Here is a 25,032-nt window from a genome sequence, read left to right on the forward strand (position 1 = left end):
TTCTAGCAGTATGTGCCAATAAAAGAATACAAGAATGCAGCAACTGTCCTAGTTTTGTTTCTCCTGTGTTCGTATTCCACTTCAGCTTGAGTTTGTCAGAAGTCACTGCACACAAGTGGATCCAAAAGTGTGTTTTTGAATGAGCCGTTTGAGCAGATGGAGAGAGGACAGTCATCCTTTTTGTGCTATTTATGCCCAAACCACAAAGCCAGAAGTCATAACATAACACCACCTCCTCTGTGGTGGTGTCGTTGGTGTAGCCTTAAGCTTCCTGTGCATGAGCATGAGAAATTTTCAGAAAACTGAAATATTCAGAAACAAAACCTGGTGTTGTTTCCATGTGCTATTCACTCGCATTAAAGAGAATTCAATTATCACAGTATTTAGCTCACACAGTTTATTAGTCTCCCGCGGGATGGCTGTAGCCATCTTCCGTTTAAGTACCACCATAACTGCCTAAAGCTAAATTCATCACTTCACACCTGCTCCAGCTGCATTTGCACAGAGAGACGAATGCACTGCGCATCATCCCCAGTGATTTGGAGCACGCTCTGAACGGTTTTATGACGAGCCATGATGCAACTAATCAGGAGCTCAATTTTTTTTAGGATGAAAAAAAAATCCACTGAAGGTTTCCCATTCCACGAGGCGAACTACAACACCAGCCTGCCTGCTCTGCAAACCCTCTCTAAGCAAGTAAGATCAACTGTACTTTTTCTTGCTTTAAGAAATTTGATGAAAAGTGTCAATCTAGAAGCAGCTACTCCAAAAGCACATCATCACAACGATCAAATGCATCATCTTCACGACTCAGATATGCTTACATTTTGTAAATTTTGGCTTTTTATCTGCTAATTTTTTCCGTGTTAAATGGTTCATTCAGAAGGTTTTTGGTTTACATATTTCCACTGAATGCCCAGCTGCTTTCCTGTTGGGTGATGTTAGTTGCTCTTGCTAAATGTCTTTAATAAAATGCCCCACAATTAAAGTCCAACTTGTGGACATCCACTTTTTAAAGTTTTGTGAAACAGTAAAGGCAGAAGTCTAAGTATTATTCTTTATCAGTGCAAATAGCCCTTACAGGTTACCCTAGCCTATTAAAACAATCTTTCCTTGGAGCCTGCTGTCCAGGCAACTAAAGCCTTGTTAACAAGAGCCAGGATCAATAGCGGAGCTACCGTTAGCATGTGGGACTGATAGGACACTCAGGTTTCTTGATATCGGAGTAAGCATGGCAGACACCTGGATGATTTTGAGGTAGTTAGTACTGGGCGAGTCCCCTCATCCACATCGGCTCCACATTTGGAGGGGTGGCCATGCACATGAGCTCAGTTAACCCTCGTATAGCTAAGGCACTAAGTCTGAGTTACCTTTTACACAGAAGTCAGTGCATTTTAGTGTCAATTCTGTAAATTATAAGTGCAAAGGTGTTATTTATTCTTTAGTAAATAGACATTTAATTTTTTTTAAAGTTGGTTTAAAATAATTTAGTGACGATTCTGGTGGTTTTACTTTGGGTTAAGGCTAATAATCTTTTTTTCTCTTTTTGTGGTGACATAAAGTATATTACTGCAGGCGTTCTGCTCCGGGTTGGATCAGTAAGGATGCTATTATTACTTCAAGCAGAACATAAAAGGAACGTAGAGAAAGGAGGGCGAGAACTACAATGTGCTGCTACCTTGCCTGAAATACACTCGTGCATGTGTGCCTGTTTATTCCCTGCCTCGCTTTAGTTGTAATAACAGCACTGACTCATTGGCCACTAACATCACTTCTTCTCTGATCATCTGCAAAACACCACAGAGCAGCAGTGACTGGCTATCTGCAGGCCACCACCGCGGATGTCAGCGCCTCTCTGCTTCTTTTTCGGCACTTCACAGAGCTGATTGTTAGGCCTAAGGTTTGAATTCAAAGGCGAACTGAAGCGAGGCAGTGAAAGCAGTGGTCGCAAACAGATCCCATCTGCAAGGGTGCTTTGAAAACAGATGGCAGCATTAAGGACGAAGCTTGGATGTAATTCTAAGCTGCTCCAGAGTTGCTTTAGGATCATGTCTTCCTTTTTGGGGTATTAAAAACATTGTAAAGTCAATAAAGAAAACATTTGGAACTTAATCAGGTTTAGCATGTTTTCGTCCAAACCAACTTCTGCCACTTTCTTTTCAATTTTTATTTATTTATATTAATTTTTCACAGGCTATTTAATGGCATGTTTGAAATGAAAGTCTTAACTTTTTTTCAATTATTTACCACTGGAAGAACCTGGCCTGCCTTAATGAGTTTAAATTTTGGCATGCAACCCGTATTTAATAAACCAATTAAGTTTGCATACTTTGTGCATGTACTGTAAACACAGAGTACGAGGGAGCTATTGCATTTTCTAACATAAAAACTGCACCCCACAGTTAAACCTTTATCACCACTATCATCTATAATCAAAAGAAAACATGCAGTGAGTGTCTGATAACTGAAAAATCCAACTTCTTGAGGTAAAACGATCCAAACTTCAACATCATCTGTAGGCCATCTGAAGCACTGATTCTTAACTGATACTCAGTTGAGCTGTGGGCTAAGTAACCACAGATGATGAGATTCATTTCAATGAGTGATGTGAGCAAAGTTTACCCTGTCACATTCTGTTAATCCTCGACTCGAAGCGAGCCCAAAATGAGAAAAGTGGAAAGTGCTCATGTATATTACTTAAGATCAAGCCCATCTTGAATGTGACCCTTTTATTTTAAATATACAGGATCTGGAAATTACACTGCGCTGATATTACTCTTATGATGTTACGGCTCCCTAGCTGGAATAAGTAAGGAAGTCTGTGCTAAAAATCCAGCTGAGAAATTCATCCAGGGCACATTGGGTTTATGCCTTTGGCTTCTTCTATGCTTCGTATGATTGTAAAATACCAGACTCCATTCAGAAGTCAGAGTGAGTTACATGTTATGCATTTTGCAGGACTTTTTGTGTAACATAATTTTGCACAAACCATGTAAGTAACACCAGCAAACCATGAAGACAGGAGGCTGACTAAAAGAACGACTTAAGCCAAAAACCACACATCCAGCATCCAGCAATGCTAGACATTCCTCGGTTTCATTTTGAGAATTAGAAGTATTGTCAGTGTAGTAAATGAAACATGATCTCCATGTGGCAGCTAAAGCTGGCAGATGACTGCACATCATTGATCGTTCTGTTCCCCGATGAATCGAGGTCAAATCTTGGGGCTGAAACCACAGAAGTGAATATGATGTTATATGAAGTATTAGCTTGTGGTTTGTGTTACAGTGACACAAACACGCTGTCACGTCGGGATCGCTGTGGATCAAATCCCTTCGGTGCAACTGGGTTTGCCTGCGGGTGCGGCACCGCCTGCCGCTCCCAGAAGTAGTTACTGTGCAATACGAGCTTGTCTACATAATGACAACAACAACAGCAGCTTTTCCCATGATGACGCCTTCTCGAGAACTAACTGTCATTTCTCGTACTAAAAATCAAATTAACTACTACTAATGCTTGAGCTATGCTTCTGGTTTACAGCTGTAGTATATTACTACTGTGTGCAGTCTTTTGGAGTCTACATATCTGTATATATCACACTCTACATAGAGTGTGATCCACCTAAGACTGATTGGGCGATTGAATTATGGAGTAAAGTAATAATATGCCCAAATATGATATGTAGCTACCTCATGACTAATGCGTATAATTGCCCTTTAGAAAATCAGTTTTCTTTAACACTGCTGTGCTCAGTCCGTCTGGCACGCTGTCTAAGATGACTGATTTGGTTTTGCTCCAAACTGGCGGCTGCTCTGTGATGTTTCATTACAAGCTGCACCTCTACGTCAAACCCCGCCGACACAGTCGCAGCTCCAGAAATTCCACATATGGAGTTTTTCCCATAGTTATCAGCTGCATTAGATTGACAGGTTATGCCTTCAAGTCAAATGAAAAATGAATACTCAGCTTGTTATGTTTGTCCAGGCATACTGATTTGATAAGCACCGGATAATTTACTGTGTCTCGCCTGATAGTTAACATGATGTATGGGAGTACGGCGGAGGGAAGAGGAACGAGACAGAGACAGATGACAGCAAGAACAGATGTGTTTTAAATGGTTTGGTGAGGACATTCATAAGGATAATGGGATTAAAAAATGTATAGGGATTTTTTTTTAAAAACATGAGGATTTAGGTGATTTAGGTACATTTAATTTTTTTAAAATTTAATATATTAAATTTTAAATAACTTTTATTCAGGTTGCTTTTAAAAACTGTTTAAAGGGAGACTTTTGTCTACATTTTTACTTCTATATTTTTTCCTAGGACTCCCCTGGTACAGATTTGCATTAGTCACAGTTTTAGCTCCTGCCTCTTTAAGGCCACCCCTCCCTTAAAGCACAGTTTAATCTGATTGGTAGCTCCTCACCTGGCTTTCACAAACAGAATCCAGTGCTAGCAAGCTACACCTCCTTATCTCACCTGAAATGACCATAGAAGGAGATCTACAATGAGCAGATGAGCTGAAACTGATTGATTAGATCAGTTTAGAGGGTTTACTTGTTGTTTAATATGACCAACAGAAAACAGGTCAAAGCTTACCCTCTTAAATGTTATTTTAAATTGCTTTAAGAAAACCATGAAATCAAAAGAAACTCACCCTGGCGAAGTGCTCGGGGTCTCTCAGAAAGACCGTCCTCTCCTTGGCGATGCTGTTGCTATGGTAGAAGTCCACCAGCTCGTTCAGAGAGGAGAACGCCTCGTCCCACACGTAGTACTGACTACAGCGATCCTGCAGTACCTTGAAATGCTGAACATGATCTCCATAACTGCAAAGCAGGTAAACAAAGAGACGGAAACAATCATAAAACTGAGTATCTATGAGGATATGTGCTTCCTCGCAAGTTAACAAGTTTGCCATTTTGTTAACTTACAATAAAAAACACAAAAGCATCAGAAAATCCTTATTTTGTTCCTCTTGATAAATCGTAATTTTGCTCATTTCTTCCTCCCCTGGTCATCCACAACACCACCCTGCAGTGGCTCCATGCTCACAACACTGAGAACCACAGTCACAGCCAGTTTCCCTTTATTGGTTTAAAATGTATGGAAAATCTATGAAACACACATTAGGTAAAATTCCCAAATCTCATTAAAAGTTTGAATATTTACTGCTGTTTATATGGGACAAATTATATACATATATGCAACAACACAGGTCGTTTCCTCTCAGAAATAATTCGGAAACAAAACAGTGACTTGTTAACTGTCTTTGTCTTACAGTACATCTGGACCACCTATTTCTTAATACTCTTAATGTTTAGCCTGCAAAGCCTTCTCCCAGATGTCAGCTGCTGATTGGACAATGGATTTAGTGCATTTCAATTTGCCTCCAAAATCAGTGGAGTGACCTTTGCTTGTTATTGTACTTATTGAAGTTTTATTTTTGGTCAGCCTTTATTTAGCCAGCAAGAGAAACGCTTGAGATTACAAGTCTCTTCCGTAAGAGCGCCGTGTCCTCGCACAGGCAGAATTAACCTGGTGTGTTTTTCATTTTGAGCCGGAAGCTGTGCCCGAGTCCAAACCCAGGACCCTGGGTTGACTTAAATCTGTTGAAATAATGTGAAAACAGACAAGCTGTTACAAAGAGAAACCCAAACTAGTGAGGAAATATCTAACGCAGTCAGTTTCTCAGAACTTATAAAAGCAGACAATGACATTTTCACGGACAGCTCTGTGGGTCTCATGTCAAACAAACCCAATACCCTTTAAATTTAAATAAATGTGGTTTAGAAGCTTTGTAGCACAAAATCAGCAACATTTTTAGACAGATTCTGATAAAAGCCAAGCAAAGCAAATGAAAAATAATAATAAAATAAAGCCATAAGTGGAACGAACAAAAATAGCCTAGGTGTTGAAGAGCTTTGCCTTGTTATAATTAGAAGAGTTTGGCCAGCATTCATTGACAATCATACCTGCTCCCCCTGTCCTGGTCTGCGGTGGTTGCTAAGTAACTTGCCAGCTTATCTTTAGAAATCTGGACATCTCACCATGATTACATGGTTACATAACCGCATCTAACATGCAGCGGAAATCAGTCCAACACCCCCATATTTCTAAACACATCACAGAGTAGGTGTGTGTGTTAATGTTATGTTAATGATTGCTAAAATATCACGTCGGTGGTTAAAGAGAGAGCCAACATTCTCTCTCCCGTTTCTCTTCTAGCGCAACGTCATCGGTGTGGATGGAAATACCGCCATTGAACGATGCATCCTAATAAGCGAATAAGCACAATGTGGGATCTCTTTTTGAGGGGATTTGTGGTTTAACCTTGCTCGGCTCCTTCTGAATCGCGTCTGATTGGCTGTGCTCCAGGCTCGCGGAAAGTAAATGAGCATCGGCTTTTTTTCACCCAGAATTCCTTTCTCTATTCAGACACTGTGCTCCTGTGAACAAGCAGAGCTGGCTCCCTTATGACTGGATGGCATTCAGCTACACCTCCACCCTGCCCTTCTTTCTCTGCCTTCTCTTTTTTTCCAGCCTGTGTGTCCTTGTTTCTCTCCTCTCACGATCTGACTCCCAAAACTGAGGATTTTATTTTGCAGGAATATTAAATTAATCAAATATGTCTTTCTAAAATGACAGCCTAGCAGCATGTAATATTAACTCATTCTGTATGACTAACAGCTCCGTAAGTCCTTTTCTTTTTGCTTTTATTTTGCCCACAGGTCTGGCTGGCTTCAGCTATTTTGGTACCCTGTGCGAGGGTTTGAGGTTTGGTGAATAAACTCTGAGGAAAATTTCCGAACAGCCAGAAGCTACAAACACAACTTCACCTTGAATTAATGCTTAATCAGGTCTTAATTACATTTAATTTCGGTGACTCTTACAAACAGATCTGTCTGTGCCCCTCTGGCAACACACAAACGCTGTGTTTTAAGCTGTAGTGTTCCTAGACCAATGCTGGGGTGGTAATTCCATGAATTGTTACTTAAAGGCCACAATTTTCTTTTTATTATTGTCATATTTTTGTTGCCATATCATTGCTGTCAGTGCAGGCAATCACCTCTTAATCTCAATTCTTTCTAACTTTTCTCTCTTTATCTCACTTTGTGTCCATTGCCTCTCTTAATTCAGCTTCACACACACACACACACACACACACACACACACACACACACACACACACACGCACAAAGCACAAAACTGTGGTCTTCTGTCTGAGTAATCTTCATCGGCCCCAATTATCTCCCAAGGTGTCTGGCGCCCTCTGCTGCACCCTACTGGTGGGGCTCTGTAACTGCCACCAGCTGTGCAACTGTGCAGCAACTGCTTGTCTGAGGGAGCAAATCACACAATAAGCCCCTGCTGGATAACGAAGTCAAAATAAGTAAGGGGTGCTGTTAGAGGTGAACAGAGACGAGAAGATTTTAAAACAGGATGTGAGCTCAACACGGACTTTCCCTCGAGGGGATTCACAATAATGTAAAGCACAATTAAACACATAAAACAGATGGAAGAAAAGAAGAGAATAAGGTCATATTTGAAGTTATTCTGCACCCTCTACACCCTTCTCAGTGGTCATTTGAAATTTGAAGGAGACAATTTATTTTCAGGAAATTTAAAAAAAAAATGTATTTCCAGGAATAAGAAATCAATAGAAAACAAAAAAACAAAACTCATTTCAGTTCAGCTTTGGAATATTAATGTGAAACTGGCATCTATCAATAATGTTTGACATGCCCAGCCCCTCCCCCACCAGAAAAAAGTGCCTATGCAAGTGACCAGAAACTAGCTAAATACTGGCTGAATATTAAACCACGCTTGATGCTAAATTTACCCTGCCATGCAAGACACAACCACACATCAGTATCAGGAAAGAGGTAAAAGTAATAATAACACAGTTTGAGACCTACTTTGAGCACAAATCATGACACAACTAGCCTTAAAAAGTATTTAAATACTATTTTTTTGCTTTATCACAATGGCATCACACCTTATTCAGACTTAAATAAACCATAATCTAGAGTTAAATACTTGAATGCATGAGTAATGTAGCTGTAACAATATTCGACGATGTCATACTGATGGTTTTATTAATTATGATGGTGAAGTAGAGACAGCAGAGAAGCAGTTTGCTGTAAGAACGCAGACAGCATCTGTCTCAGCTGGATCGCTCTCTCGCACACACACATACACAAAGCAGTCTCTCCAAGTGCCCTCTCATCTCTCTGATCCAGTGTAATTAAGGCCCACAGCGATGGAGAGATTATGCTCTGTTTCCGAGTTAAAGGAAATGAGAACGAGAACAAGAATCTAAGAAAGAATGAGAGTGAGAAAGATTGAAAGACAGAAAATGAAATAGATTTAGAGATAGAACTCAGAGTCAGATATACTGTAGATGAGGACAGCAGTTAAATTTCAAACTTTTGCTCTGCGCCAGCGCTACTGTGGGTGCTCAAAGGTCGTCCGACCATCTTTCTCTCAACTTCCCCCATCAATCTACTCTCACTTCCTTGTTCTTGCTGTCTCTCTCATTCTGCCAGCCCCCTTGTCTAATCTGCTGTTCAGTTTCTAAACCGCTGCAGATGTCTGGACTACTTCACACAGTCACACTAACACCTCCGGCCGACAGTTTTTAACTCTGTGTGCGTGTGTGTTTGTGAGCCCACGTGATGCAAATTGCTGATTACATCATGTTTTTGTGCCAGCTAGCGTGCATAACCGTCTGCCGTATTACATGCGATGTAGGCCACCATGCACACACATTTTGACCATCAGTGTGTGCACGTTTTAAAGGAGCGTCCTTGCATGTCAACCAGGCATGTCAATGAGTGAGGGAGGGGGGGGTTCAAACCGCTTGTGGCATTAATAAAGCATAGCCAGTTTTGATAGATGGCTGAGGAGATAGGAAGGAAGTGTGACGGTCTGTGCTCTGAGGGTGCAGAGCGAGAGATGTGATGAAGCGGAGAAGGGGAGGAATGATAAAATATGTTTGGTGGAGGCACTTTAATCGAAACTGTGTTGACTTGAGTGGGCTGAATATTTCTACTGTATATTTAAGTCATTCGCGTCCACCTGAAACTTTGGAAAAGAGCTCCTACCCTTGACTTCAATCAATTGTTTAAAATCAAGTTAAAACTGAGTGTTTACTTTTAATTTTTTTTGTCTGTGTGCAAAGTGGAACAGCGCAAGCATTCAAAATAAAACCAGGATTGTTGGAAAAGCAGCGCTAAAAATTCCATGCTATGCTTAACAGCAGTTGGGCAATACTAATGATGCTTTCCTCATTTTGGATATGTTCGTTAAATGTGCATTCTTTTTTTGGCTTCCTTTTTTGTTTTGACCTTCTACATGAATAATTAAAAACAGCAGGACTTGCCATCCGAAGGTGACAGAAACTGTCAGCAAGCACTTCTGCTGAATGAGTCATGTTGGTCACAGGCAAAGTCTCGGACAAGCAGGCCTCTTTAAGCAGAAAGCTCAAATGACACCACTGTGATGATGCTGTCGACAGATTTACAGATTTATGTCATGTTTTCATTTTTCATTAACTTTGTTCACTTTAACTTCAATAACATTTTAAAATTCTTAAGTAATGAGACTTTTACGATGCTCTGTGATTTCTTGAGTTCAAGCTTTTTTGTCGTACATTTATGTTATGATTGAAAATCTTTAGTGTTTGGAATTTGGGGGAAAATTTGATATTTAATATAACTTTTGGTATCTGCTTTTTCTCAGAGTAAACTCAGACTAACGCCTTGAGAGGGAGTGAGAGACAGAGCGAGTTTGGATTAATTAAAATGAGAAAAAAATGAATACATAAATAAGGAGGAGGAGACCCTCTGGAGCCTCTATCTCACGATACAGGATGGTCTTGTTTCACCCTGAGAAAACACAACAGGAAATATAAAGTCCTGTCCTTTCCTGACACTGCTCTTGCTTTGCCTCTTTCTCTCTTCCCCGTGTTTATGTTCCTGTCTCTCTCTGATGTGTTTTGGTCACTGAACTGTGGTATTAAACTGTGCCAGTATGAGTTATGGATTAGGCTATGAAAACCTGACTTTCTACTGAAAATTTACGAGAAAAACTCTTACTTGGTCTTGAACACAATATCCTCTCTCTATCTCATAACCAGGCTGCAGTCTTTGGCATGTGACAGAGACCATATGTTTTCCTGGTCTCAGTCATGTTGGCTGTGGAAACAACTCTTGACCAAATATGTCTATCACATACATACTGCACGTAAACAACTTAAAGGAGAATTTCACAGAACAAACATTATTGTGTCATGCACCACACATACAATCACCAGTTACTTTATTAGTAACTTTATTAATACATCTATTCAACAGAGGTGGCAAAAGTACAGACATTCTGTACTTAAGTGGAAGTACAGATAGTTTACTGTTTATGCCGTCTTTATATGAGACAGGATAAAGTCAGTATGAAGGTGGCATTCAGTCAGCAGATCTAAGCATCATCAGCTTAACTTAAAATTCATCTCTGCTACACCCATGTAACCTAACTCTGACCATGAGAACCACAGCCACTGTGCACCAGCCCAACACAGTGCTTTACTTTAAATCAACCACATTATTTATCCTGCACAAACCTGCAGGGTATTTTCATGCAGCCTTTAAATAACAGTTAGTTTACCTCAGGTTTTTTTGTTGTTTTTTTGCAGCACGTTTCACAACATGGAAAAAACATATTGTCACATGTACAGGCACAATATATGATTTAAAAACATGAGGTTTATGAAGCGCCACTGAGCAGTCTTTACCTTTACATCTAACCTCTCTTCCTCCTCTCCTGTCCTGTCTTTCTTATCTTTCTCCATCTCTAAGTAAGGTTAGTTCTCTTTCTTTTCTCTCCTTGTTAAATACAGCAGCTCGACCTTTAGTTAGCAACACACTGTGTGACAAACTGCACACAAACAGTTTGCTTCTTGACACATGAATAGGATTGCCTTTCGTGCATTAGTGTTTAGCCTCAAATCGGTTTGATGTTTGAAGGCAGTGATAATAACTCCCCTCAAATGTGTTAAACCAAAAGTAAAAAGCCTGTTTTTAAAACGTAGGGAGTAGAAAGTACAGATATTAGTTTAAAAATGTAGAGAGTAAAACTAAAAAATTGTCAGAAAAATAAATACTCAAGTAACGATACCTGAAAACTCTACTGAAGTACAGTAACAAAGTATTTGTACTTTGTTGTTTCCCCACCTCTGCTCATTAATTTAACAAACAGCCAATCATGTGGCAGCAGCTCAGTGCATTTAGATATGCAGACATGGATTCCTGCTAAAGTGCAAACTGAGCATCACAATGGAAAGAAATGTGATTGAGGTGATTTTGAACGTGGCATATTAAAATGTTGGATTTATACTTACATGTGGCGATCGTGGCTCAAGAGTTGGGAGTTCGCCTTGTAATCGGAAGGTTACCGGTTCGAGCCCTGGCTCCGACAGTCTCGGTCGTTGTGTCCTTGGGCAAGACACTTCACCCGTTGCCTACTGGTGGTGGTCAGAGGGCCCGGTGGCGCCAGTGTCCGGCAGCCTCGCCTCTGTCAGTGTGCCCCAGGGTGGCTGTGGCTGTAGCTTGCCATCACCAGTGTGTGAATGTGTGTGTGAATGGGTGAATGACTGGATATGTAAAGCGCTTTGGGGTCCTTAGGGACTAGAAAGCGCTATATAAATACAGGCCATTTACCATTTATACTTACATAGTGCTTTTCTACTCTATTTGAGCATCTGAAGCACTTTCTTACCTCACACACACATTCACACAAGCACTCTTTTCTGGGTCGAAGTGTGTTTACATTCACACACTCGCATTCTGACGGATACATCGGGGGCAACTCAGGACACTTCTAAAAGCAGACTAGAAGAGCTGGGGATAGAACCATTAACCTTCCGATTAGTAGACAACCACGGTGTGGTTGTTGATGACAGACTGATCTGAGTATTTTAGAAACTGCTAATCTACTGGGATTTTCCCACACAGCCTCGAGGGATTACAGCAGCAGCTGTCTGAGTAAAAATGCTCCGTAGATTCCAGAGATCAGATGAGAATCACCAGACTACTTTGAGATGACTCAAATAACCACTCATTACATGTCAGTACAACACACTGAACTTAAGGCAGATGGGCTAGAGCAGCAGAAGACCGTACCAGGTGTCACTGCTGTAATCTCAGAACAGGAAACTGAGGCTGCAATTTGGACAGGCTCGCCAAAATTGGGCAACAGCAAATTGGAAAAAAGTTCATCTGATGAGACTCAGTTTCTGCTGCGACATTCAGATTACAAGATAAGAATTTGTTGTAAACAGCATAAAAACCTTGGTCCATCCTGCCTTGTATGGATGGTTCACAGTAGTGGTGGTGTACCAGAGATACCACAGCCTACATGAGTGTTTTGCTAATTATGTCCAACCCTTTATGACCAAAGAACAAACATCTTAAAAATGACAGTTCACTGAGTTCACTGCATTCAAATGGCCTACACAATCACCAGACCTCTATCCAACGAGCACCTTTAGGATGTGGTGGAACAGGATATTCACATCATGGACGTGCAGTGGAAAAATCTGCAGGATATGTCTGATCCCGTCACGTCAATATGGACCAAAATCTCTCAGGAATGCTTTCAGCACCTTGTTGAGTCGATACCATGAAGATATTTCTGAAGGCAAAAGGAGTTCGTCCAAGTAGTAGCAGGTATACCAAATAACGTTACGGCCTAATGAATATTTTAGAGTCGTGTTACATAACTTTACTGAGTCACTTCTTCATTTTGGCAGGCATTTTTTGACACACTCTTTTTTATTGTATCGAATAAACTAAAGCACTTTTTTTCCTGATGTTCACGAAGTGTGAAATTGTCCCCCAAATGATGACATTCACAGGACACTGAACCCACTCTGCGTTACTTAAATCTCTGAGTGGATTATCTTGCTGTAAAATAAGCATCACCCACAGGGTCAGTTCCCTTTAATGGTTTCCCTTTGTAGAAATGTCCCTGAAAAGAGGCTGATGATAAATGATGACTAGGAAGCCGAACGAACAGCCAGAATCAGAGCTGACTGTATGAGCCATCAGTCAGTGTAGCGTGAGTCAGTGATACGTGAGGCCGTGTCAAAAACAACAGAATCAACACTGAAATGGTAGAGCAGTGGGCAAATTGCCTAGTGGCCCTGTCTATATAATTTTCATCTACCGTTAATGGTATTTACAGTCTCCACGGAAGGCGAGTTAATCACTATAGATGCCCATCTTAAAAATGAGCAACTTTACAGAAGAACTGCATTTTTATCTAACCTATGCTTTTTAAACTTTTTTAAAGTAGATTTTGTTTTTAATTAAACTGAATTTTACTATGATATTGTTTATATGTTGGTACTAATTCGCAGGCATCTGTTTCTATGTACTCTTCGATGAGTCAAGCTAGAGAAACTAGGACAGTTAGCTGAAAACTGTGGAGAAAAAAGCCATTACAATTCAAGTTTCAAGTTAATAAGTCACAATTTTGAGCAAATACCTAAATTGTAAAGCTGGATCTGACAATCAGGGGCTCTGTGAAGTTATGCCATTACCTTGTCACCTGGAGGTAGATTGTGGAAGACATCAGCTGTCCAACAATTTAACATGAACACCTTTTATGAATTATCATTCGCTAAAAGGCATTCAAGTGGAAATGAGGTCCTTCAGGGACCTTCCTGATTACCAGAGCCAACTCAAACTTTCAACTTACTAACTCAAAATTTTAACAATATAACTTGAAATTGAAATTTTAACAATATAACTTGAAATTTCAAGTTACATTCTGAAAACTTCAACTTCCTAATTCAAAATTTCGAGTTTTTCAATGTCCTTAGAGTAAAACAAAGCGCTGACTGCTAAAATGCTAAACTCAAGGCTTCAAAAACATCCGAGCCCACAAATCAACGAGTGAAATCAGATAGTCGACCCTTTTTCAGGGTCGTGATCGCTCTTGACAAGACATGCAGTAGACCTCAGTCCTTACTGTTCAGAGCACAACGCAATTCACAAATCATTATCTTGAGACTATGAGTCATCTTCTGGGTGGGGTGGGTGGGGGTTCTGAGGCTGAGAATGTGGACTCACTGGTCAAGGATAGACAAATGTGGTGTACAAGTTGTTGGTGAGCTTCTATCAGACAGTTATATCAAAGAAATGGTGTTTGTATGACCTCCAGGTGATACGAGACAGATGCAACAGGAAAACCGACTGTGTACGTGTCTTTGTGCATGTGTGCGTCTGCGTGCAACACCAGATTATAGTCTAAACAAACACAGGGTCAAGCAGGAAGAAAATATCTAATGGAACAGATTTAGGTCTTTTCAAAAGAAAAAGGAAGGAAGTGATGTTGACCTGCTGGATGTGGGAAACAAGTTAAACAAAACCTTCATAACCACAACCGCAATGCTACTCCTGCCTGTCTACTAAATTTCAAGTGAACTGCACCTTCAAGACAAGTGTGGCTACTTTTGCTAAGGCATTCAATCAAATTTTTGTTTCAATTACTAATTTCCTGAAGTGTCTTTTGGTGACTGCGCACACTTTTTTTTACTTCGAGGGAGTTTGGGAGTAGGACTTCCAGTTATAGCAGCTGTTGAAAAGTATGAAAAAGGAAGTGAGATTTTCCACCAGACAGTGAGAAAAGTGATGTTGTCTCTCTGCAAGCATCTAAAAAGTACCCAAACTATAGAACTGGATCAGGTATTGCTGAAAGTATTAGATCTAAGTTGTGCCACTGTAGCGCTGAAGGAGAAGACCAAATATATCCTGTGGGTACATCTGCTGCTGAGTCAAAGAGAACTCTAAAATCACCCGGCATGGCAAAATAGATTTCTCTTCTCGCTCTCTGTGTCTAAAGTCTATCTTGGCATCACTTTATATTCCAAAAATAAGCTACTAAATAACCCACTGGGATAGTTTTGCTGGCGTAGTCTGAAACTACAGTCTTCTGCCACATATTTTACCTGTTCAAAGAAATTTTGAAGCAGTTACTGTTTTAAAAAACGTCCCCTGCATTTTGGCTGGAGTCATTAAATTGCCTATTTTAGGCCACAAAACGCTTTTAAGACTGATTTTATGGTGAAGAACGATAGCGAGCAGGACGTTGAGGTCACGTCAGTTCTTTATTCCCCTCCGCAGATGTTTGTGTTCCACATTTGTGGCTATTTTACACTTTTGTGCACAGTTTCATTCACTTGGTATCTTATATTAAGCGCCATTTTAGTTCTCTAGCTGTATCAGACTAACAGCACATTCTTTTAATGTTTTTTCTATTTTTGCTTACACTTCTACTGAAGCCCTTCATGTCAAAATCCTTATTATATTTTAAGACTGAGATTTGACTTTTTTCCCCTGACACTTCAGATTAACTCTGACCCAGTTTTAGTTTATTTGTTTGGTTTACTGTTGGTTGACATGGGTATAAGTGTGGCTCACTTTTGACTCAGATCTGGTGGTCATTCGCACGATATGTTTGCTTAATGAAGATGTCAGGATTTTTAATCGATTTTAAAATCCTCCTCACGTACAAGGTCTTGAATATTCAGGCCCCATCTTAACTTAAAGACCTCATAGTACCGTAATACCCCAATAAGGCACTATCAGAGGCTTTCTTGTGGTTCCTAGGATATTTAAAAGTAGGGAGACAGAGCCTTCAGCTTTCAGGCCCCTTTTCTGTGGTGCCAGCTACTAGTTTGCAGTTGGGAGACAGTCAGCCTCTATACTTTTAAATATAGACTTTTCTTCCTGTTAAAAAGGAGTTTTTCCTTCCCACTGTCTCCAAGTGCTTGTTCATAGGGGGCCATTTATTTATTGGGGTTTTCTCTCTATTATTGTGAGGTGTTTACCTTATAATATAAAGCTTTTTGAGGCAACTATTGTTGTGATTTGGTGCTATATAAATCCCATTTTTGGATATTGTACATCGGTTGTTTGCGATATACATTCGAATGACTGCAATATTTGATAACAAAGCAATGCGTGTCTTGTTGTTTGATTGTTTTGCGGAAACAAGAACAAAGATAGTAACATTGTTCTCATTTAACAAGTACAACAGGGACAGATGTAGATGAACAACACATTAGAGGAGGATAAAGAACTAACCACTTTATGTTTGTTTTTCCTTTAATAGGTCACCCACATATATTTATGTTAGAATTATTTACCACAAGACCAATATTTCAGAGAGATTAACACGGTGGAAATATTTATATTCACATCTTTACATAGGCAACTTTAACTATTTTCATCATGGACTAAAGTGGTTTTAAAGTTAGATTTAGATCTGCGACCCCTGCCTTCCTAAAACAAAGTTGCTAATTAGCCAATTTTATTGTGCATCAAACTTGGAGGATTTCTGTCTCCACCAGAATTTTTTTTGGACAAAAAGAGCCGCAAAGTCTCTTCTAGGATTCATTCATGGCTGTGAAAGTGGATGGGATTTTTCACAGACTGACGTCAAAGCTGGACCGAGCTGAGCTGAGACTGAAGTCTCTGCAGTTACTGACGTCTCCTCTGACAGGAGCGGTGTCAGCACACAAGAACCACACACGCACACTGGCTAACTCACACAAACACCTGACCCACTTTTCAAGCTGCCACACCAGCAACAACAGCCAGAAAGACATCAATAAACAGCCAAAAAAAACAAAAAAACAAGAAGCATCAAAATCCGCTCTGTCCCCTCTTGGCAAATCTATTTTACACGCAGCATATCGCTTCTCCTCCATCCCTCGTGTCTAATTTTCTCCTTTAGATTTTTTTAAACACAGGCAACCTAATTTTTTCGTTTCCTTTCCCTTCCAAAGGACTATCCTAAGACAAATCCACTGAGAGTGACATTGTGCCCAGGCGATTTAACAGCCAAACACAAAACAATCCCCAGATCTAATTCTTAACCCCTGTCTTGAGTTAAGCAGGACCCCAGTGAAGGGCCAAACCTCCATTCCAGGTCTGGCCTTTATCAGCACCAAAACTTAGACTCCAGACCTCCCACACTCCAATATCCACACAGCCCCTCAAGGCACAACACCAAGTCTCAGCTGCACCCCTCACCGCCATGCACTGACAAGACAACCCATCAGCCCCATCAGCAGCTCCAGATGCCGTGGTGTGCTAGACAGGATTAACTCACATCAGGCCAGAGGGCCCGCAGATCCCCCCCTCACCCCTCTTAGCCTCCACCCCATACCTTATCCTCTAACCCTCCTTCTCTGCCTGCTTCTCTAATCCCCAGCCACCATGACAAATATATCGAGCACGCGCACGCTCGCCCGCGCACATCCAAAATACATTAATGAAGAGATACAGGGGAATAATGTAGCTTTTTCAGAGGTGCGTGCTTATAGGTCTGCTAATTCAATTCTGTGGCATTAGATGAGATGCAATGAAACTTCAGTGATGGCTGTGGAGCAACCCTGCAGCTGCAGTAATGAGAAGTTACGCAGGGTAATATGAAGAAATACATATGAGATTAGAGAGGTGTATGAAATCCCACTGCGAGGAGCACGACAGTAAAGCAACTGTGCAGAATATAGTGCAAATCTATAGTCATTTTCTCCTACCTGACAGACATGGAAAACTCCCCAGGAGCACTCTCGCTCTCTCTGACCAGGAAGGCGCCGCACTCTCTGTGTCTGAGTCGACTTTCTGCCACGCCGCGAGATATGCGACCGGCGAACCAGCTGCAGGCCAGACGAGCAAAAACAAAAACAGACAAAACAAAGCAAGTGAGCAAACAAAGAAAGAAAGGGGTCACCGGTGTTACCGCTTTATGCAGGTGAACTCTCCTGATCTGAGCATCTCCTCCAGACGTTTGCACACACACTCAAATTTAAGAAAAGGAGTTTGTGGATATCTGCTAACTCTGAAAGAAACTGAGAGGAGAGCAGCTCACAAAAGCACGGATCAAAGAGCTGAGAGAGAGAATGAAAGAGGTGAATTTTCCACACGCTGCTAAGTTTGCACATGAAACAAATCCCACAAATCCCACAAATCCAGCAATTCAGTTGTCAGCTGTGGAGCGGAAGTAAAGGTGTCATTATTCATTTCTTTTCTCTTTCTTTTTTTTTTTCACTTGCTTAGTAGTGCGCTTCGCCTGGAGGCTGTGAGCACAGTCAGTTTGATGACTCATGAAGAGTGAGAATCTATCCAATATGGTGGAGAAACTCTAGGACCCTCGTGGCTAACTTCATGCAGTCAGATTTCAGGGATTTAAAAAAAAAAAAATCAAAGCCAGGCGAAGAAATTTGGAGGAAAAAAGACACACATATCCTAACAGACACTCCCAGGGGTGTCCACAGACTTAACTAGGCAATTCCAACTGGGCTGTACATCAGGGTTCATTAATGAGCCAGAGCTGCTGTAACGTCTGTGTTGTCAGTTTAGAGTTTGTCACAGCAAACCAGCTGGTCTATGACCATCTGATGGAGATACAGGGTGTACCAGCAGCTTCACTGTAAACACACACACACACACACACACACAGGGCTGTATCATGTGTGATTACATAAGTTAGTGAACGAGTGTGTCCCTTTGGGTAGGCCGCCTTATGCCAGAGTGCAGATGTCCAAAGCAGAGCAGAAAATGCCCGGGGCAGCAAACTGCTCACATCCTCGCTGATGAGATGTTTAAATGGACCGGTGGTAGGTAGATGTGTGAAACGCTTTATACAGATGAGCCAAAGATGCACATGTGTGCGTGAGTGTGTGCATACTTACGCGTGTGGACGCAGGTTGATGTAGTTTTTCGGCACGAACCCTTTCCGGTTGTGGAGTTCGGCCGTGTACCAGTTAGGATCATCCTCCATGTTGGTGATCTGAGAGTAAGCGCACACACAAAAACACGGAGAGAGATGAAAAGCTGCCCATAATGACGTTGGTGCTGGATATTACTGTCCTCACACTGTTTTATCAGCCTCCTCACAGGCCTCTCTGCTTCTCCTATCCGCAACCCTCAACTCGCACAAGTTTGAAAAGATTACTGGGAGAGTTTTAAACGCCATATGAAGCCTTTCATGATTTCACCATGGCCGGCAAATCCACATATTTCTTCAAAATTGATTTTCCTCGAGTCAGCTGACGTGAAATGCTGTCGGCTCATTTTCACCTTTTGAGTCAGTCGGTCTGCGCGTGTCATCACGGCGAATGCGGGAACCAACATATATCATAGATGTGTAGCGGAGATAAAAATGAAGTTTGGTGGTATTTGTTAAATGTTTGTTGCCCTTTACTTAATCGCACTTTAATATGTAATGTATTCCTAACACCCCAAAATAGGTGTCTTTTTCCATCAGTAAAGCCCAAAAGATCAAAGTAATTAAAAAGAATAAATACTGTAAACTTAATTCTTCTTTAAAAAAACAACCTTTTTTCCTATTAATTCAGATTTTCTGTCACATTTTCATCCCTATAGTATAATGTCAGAATAACTGCAGTCTACTCAGTGCTATATTGTGCTTTTAACATTAACATTATGGAGTACAAAACATGTGTGTAAGGGAGACTCTGTGTTTACACTAATTATGGGTAAAATATAATGCATGCGTTATAATGTTGAGTGATTTGTTTGTTTCTATTACATTTACAGGTCAGTTGATCAGGTTGTGTTTTATAGCAGAGCTGTACCACCATGAGCAAAGTGGGTAGTGTAATGGAAATGATGACAACACCAGGTTTTACCTTGCACAGATTCTCCGGGGGATCCAGAGGACTAATATAAAACATACATAAATTTACTGTGGAATTTCACATGATATCGACGAGTAAAGATGAGCGCCTCTCAGCAGGCGTTGCCATTACAATCTGAAGTTGTAATCTCACACTGAGTTTCATCTACCTGCTCCTGCGTGTACTCTATAGATAAGGAAACACAGCTTGTCACAACAAGCAGCCAGGCTGCCCTCGCAGCCCGTTTCAGAGCCAAAACACCCAGCGCTATCTCTAGACAGTTCTTCATGCTCCTAAAGGCCCCACCGACACCAACCTTTTTCCATAAACACAGACACCTCACCAAAAATACAGGAAACGCCAAAAGAAAAATCTTGTGCAGGTGAAACACTTGGAATGAGCTTTTTTGCAAGAGAAGATTACATTTATATATCAGTAATTTGACTTTTTTTTTTCTCTTTACATTTAGTGACAAGTTTTGATCTCAGTATGTATCAATGCAGACAGACAGAAACCACTTGGCTCAGAAAAGAGCTTCTAGAAGCAAAGAGGCAAAGAGTTAAAATCCAGAGCTACACCGCTTTGGTGTAATTAAAAAGAAATTAATTACATAAATAAAATGAATTGAACCTTTGTTTTTTATCGCTTGAAATTAAGCCATAACTGAAAATATTTCAGTTGACTTTTTAAAGACTTTACATAACTATAGTTAGTTGCTTGCCTTGAGAAAGTCTGAAATGTCACACAAGAGCCTGCTATTAGGTTCACATTAGCTGGCGTCATTAGCATTCGCAGGTAATCTGATAGCGGGGTGTGCAAAGTAAAATGAAAAGAAATTCAAGCACAAATGATATTAATGATATGAATGATAGTCATTTAAAAACTCTTCCAAACATGTCTTATTTCTGCTGGCTACAGTAGGTAATAAACAAGGTCAGGGCTCCATCATGATGATGGTAATAAAGGACAGTCTGTTATTTTGACTCCTGATATGTTCCTGCTTTAAACTTTATCTGTTTTATCCCGTCCCCTTTCATTGCTTCATCTCTGTTCATGCTCTTTTTCAAAATCTTTTTTACATTCAGTCTCCTAACCCAGCTGTGACATGGCTTGTCATTTTGATATTTTAAGATGATTTTTATTTTGCTCCGCCTGCCTCGCACTGCCACATTTCTTCCTTATCTCCCTTACAGCTTGGGTTTATCGCTTTTTGGGCTTTCGTCACGTTGCCTCTGCGTTTGATCAGCGGCTGTACCCAGCAAAGTACCGCGTGTCATGTACTGTAGTTAAAACATCCTCCCTCACCTCAAGTTTCACGCGACATCCTGCCAGCAAGGACTTGAAGGCCACTGTGATGAAGAACACCTTGGGCAGTAATGCCCATCTGCCAGAAAAAATAAATAAATAAAAAAAAGTTGCCCTGTCCCCTCTCTGCCTTTAGAAACTTCATTTCATGCATCAGCTCTGTGTAATGGCTACAGTGCACATTTGTACGTGCATTTTTTAAATGCGTCGCAGGCTACGAAATGATTTACTGCTCATAACGTCAGTCATTCATCGAGCTGAAAGCTTGCCCTTTCAAGAGGCTGGAGGTTTCGGTGTCCCTCCTAAACAACCTCTTCCTATATTTCCCACAGTTTAAAACAACACGCTGGACTGTCTCTCATGAAACCCAGTGAGCCATTTCTGCATCACTCTGACTCAGAGACTAACTTCCCCCCCACCGCAATTTCAATCAGAAAGTTTCCACTTCCTGTACAGTTTCACCTGTTAATTTAATTTTTCCTGCTTGTCATCATCACACAATAACGAGTAACTACAGGAGTTCTGTGGAGAAACCAAACCTTTTTTTTCGTCATATGTATTGTGTTCATAAAGCCTCTTAAAAGGTAACACTGGCAGTTTAAGAACTTTTCCTTATTTCTATTTCATAGATTGCTACTTTAATTTTAGGAATAATGCAACAACGCCAGTAGGAACTAGCAGATCAATACAAATATCGACAGTATTAATATCAGTGCTGATACTGATATCGGACTGATACCAGTGCAATAGGATTAATGCTTTGTTTCTATCCTCTAAGTTCAACATGCAGCCCATATTGTTGTTGTTGTGTTTTGGAAAGGAAAATACACACCGCAAACATGCACTATGAAAAATGTCTGAGCCTTTGCAAGTTGACTTTCATGCCTATTTTATTTATAGCCTGTAGCACATTTAAACAGAAGCTGACACAAAAAGACGAGCATATCGACATCCCAGGTCTCCAAACAACCCCACTTTCAAATTACATGAAATGCTGCAATGTGTGCTTTGTTGGGTTAACTAATGACTGTGGAAAGTAAAAGTAAGTGTTTTGGTTCAGCTCATAAGTCATAAAGGCCGCCTTTACTAATCAAAAGTATCGGTATTAGTATTAGTAACTCTGGCCCTGTCTTTACTTGGTATCACATGGATACCAAAATTTGCATTATCGCTCACCACTAGTAGCTACTAAGTAAGTAAACAAATGTACTGAATGTTGGCCATGTACAGCAGCGGTCCCCAACCCCCGGGCCATGGATCGGTACCGGTCCGTGAGTCGTTTGGTACCGGGCCACGAGAGTTTAGGCTTGGGTGTGAAATTTATGGTTTTCAGGGTTTTTATCGTTAACTCGGTCTTTTTCTGTGTTGTAGTTGTGTGTCTTATTTTGAAAGAAATATTTACGCGTTACCATAGCGATCAGAGGGGACTAAGGGGCAGAGAGGAGGACGTTACTCTCAATATTGTTGGCGCATTTTAGGAGGACGCTGCTAATAAAGTTACACAATTACACAGTGAATTCGCGTTTATTATTATATTTAGAAAATACCACAGTTTTTGTCTTGGTCGTATCGTTTTATTTTGTTGTATTTATCTGTGACACCTTAAAGGCCGGTCCGTGAAAATATTGTCTGACATTAAACCAGTCCGTGGCGCAAAAAAGGTTGGGGACCGCTCATGTACAGTGTTTATCATATATATATGTAGAGAGAGAGCATATATAACTAATAATAGCTGATTATCTAGGTAGACCCTGTTAATTCAGCTGTGACTAACAGCTCCTTCCAGACCACGCCAGAGAGTTTACTCATTACATAATTAACCCTTCACAAAAGAGCATTAAACAAACAAAATCCGACAACGTGAACATCTGACATGGCAGTAGACTGAAAAGACTGCACACAAAGCTCTTAACGAGGCTTAAAAACAGGTCAGGTATGGTTGACCGCACCTGACTGCTGTGGTCAGACACACGAAACTGTTGGAGAAAGGAAGCAAATAAATACAGCAATATTTTTATTTCAAGGATAGTTAACTATTTTCTAAAGAAATGAAGTTATTTCATTCTGTGATTAGAATGTAGTGCGTACTCTCTGGGTACTGTGGAGGTTTTCAGTTCCAGCCAGAGTTGTTACATTTTTTGTGACGGTATCTGGAGAACTAAAGCTCGGCTTTTGTGTCCCTCGTGTTAAACTTGGCAGTATGGTCTCCCAGCTTTACACATAATGCCAGAGCCACTTCTTTTTTAAAAAAAATTTCTATGAAGCTATTTTTATAACTTCTTTATGAGTCAACACTCTGCTCAGCCCAATCGATCCAGTTCCACATGGAAAACGCACAATGCGTTCACGTTGGCAACAAGGTGTGAAAAGAAGCAGAAGTAGACTTTAAAGCAGCATAAGGGCAATAAATGAGCACCAGTGAGCAGCTGTGAGGAAAGCAACTATCTCTTTGGTATTTTTGTAACTAAATTATAGAGTTTCTTTTTTCTTTTTCCGCACAAATTGTCTTGATGTTGTAAAGCTCAGGCCATCTGGCGCATCAAGCAGAAACGAACAAATGTGGAGAATTATTTAAAAGTACTGCTTGACCTGAGTGTGAACCAAAGCTTTTTGGCAAAGACAAGACAGTCGCTTAGCCCTGCACGATAAAAGAAACCAACTCAACAGTGGTTTAAGTCATGGTGCTGTTTTAGCTACTGTAAATTCATCACTGTGGCCAGACAACACGAGTACGCATCAAAGACTGCCCTAACTATCTTTGTCATAGTGTCGAAACTAAATGCCACTGCATCTTAGCTGCAACATGCAGTGACTCTCGACTTCTAACAAACGACTTTAAAAGCTGTACAACAGCAGGAATAGGAGGCCTTTTTTTATTCAATTTTAGTGCTGGAATGAAGTCAGTATAGGAAGAATAGCACACCAACTATCTTTAAGCAACAAAAGATAAATTCACCCTCAAAGAAAAACCTCAAATTAGCAGAGAAATATTCCAGTGAAAGGAAAAAATAAAGGCTTTAACTAGGGAGAAAAGTTGGACCTGCAGCACCGACGCCCACTGGTTAACTGAGACAAAATTCAGAAGACAAATTGATCTCACTGTGTCTTCCATCTTGCCTGATTTGCCTGCGTCTGAGTGTCAAACAGCTGGTGCCAAAGCGCCAGTGTTAGAAAGAAGCACTTGGCTCTTTAATTCTGAGGTTTGCTGTTGATGTCTTAGAGGGACGATTTTCTACTACACTAATTTCCAGCTGTGCCGGAACTATCTCAGCATGGTGTTTGACACAAATAAAAAGCTGCAGATTAAAAAACAAGATTGTTACGCAACCTAGAGCAAAATTAAATTAGAGGAGTAGAATTGAATATGCCTATTTGCTTTCTGTAGAATGATAAGAAGATTCAGCATTCTCATTTTATACTGTAAATATTAAGTTGTAGCCTGTGACGTTAGCTTAGCTTGGAAAAAAAGATTTAAAATAGCGGGAACCTGTTAGCCATGTAGCCATGTGAAAATGACAACTTCCCATTTTAAAATGTAAAGATTTAGACTACACAGCCACCTGTGGTACCGCTCATTAGTTTGTAAAGCTACATTTTAAAGCATTTTGTCTGTTGCCATGTTTCTTTTTTGTGGTACTACCAAAAACTATAATTTGTTGAGAGGGTGGACTGCTAAGTTCTAAGTTAATGTTAGCAAACATGACTATACAGTACACAGATACCATAAGTGCCTTTGTATTAATAAAAATATAACTAAAAATCTATATTTCACTCACAAAACTGAAACACAAACTTCTTCAATGGACTGTTTGTACAATAAATAGTCCGTATCATTAGCTAACAGCAGAAAGAACACTGTTGTGAGGTCTAGCGCTGTGACTTTACACATGCTACAGTATTTTAGTGTCCACCTCTCAAAGCAGCCAAACCACTTTCTTTAGTCCTTAAGGAAAATTTGCACAGTTATCAAAAATGTGTTTAGCTTCATAGACAAAAAAATGTTTTATCTTGAGTTTTTCT

General features: G+C 40.4%; 1 protein-coding gene across 2 annotated transcripts in view; it reads right to left on the minus strand.

Moving 5' to 3' along the window:
- Nucleotides 1-25,032, minus strand: part of grapa (GRB2 related adaptor protein a) — a 34,809-nt gene that overhangs the window by 8,780 nt on the left and 997 nt on the right. The window contains exons 1-4 of one of the 2 annotated variants that reach the window (XM_039611624.1): nt 21,013-21,152; nt 18,760-18,857; nt 17,605-17,724; nt 4,660-4,828 (exon numbers count right to left, since the gene is read on the minus strand). In XM_039611624.1, coding sequence (XP_039467558.1) covers nt 4,660-4,828; nt 17,605-17,724; nt 18,760-18,848 — 378 coding nt within the window. In that variant the 5' untranslated portion in view covers nt 18,849-18,857; nt 21,013-21,152. Of the gene's footprint in view, nt 1-4,659; nt 4,829-17,604; nt 17,725-18,759; nt 18,858-21,012; nt 21,153-25,032 lie in introns of those variants that run through there. The other variant, XM_031756454.2, reaches the window with a different exon arrangement.

Source organism: Oreochromis aureus, linkage group 4, assembly GCF_013358895.1.
Source record: "Oreochromis aureus strain Israel breed Guangdong linkage group 4, ZZ_aureus, whole genome shotgun sequence".
In the NCBI taxonomy this organism is placed as follows: domain Eukaryota; kingdom Metazoa; phylum Chordata; class Actinopteri; order Cichliformes; family Cichlidae; genus Oreochromis; species Oreochromis aureus.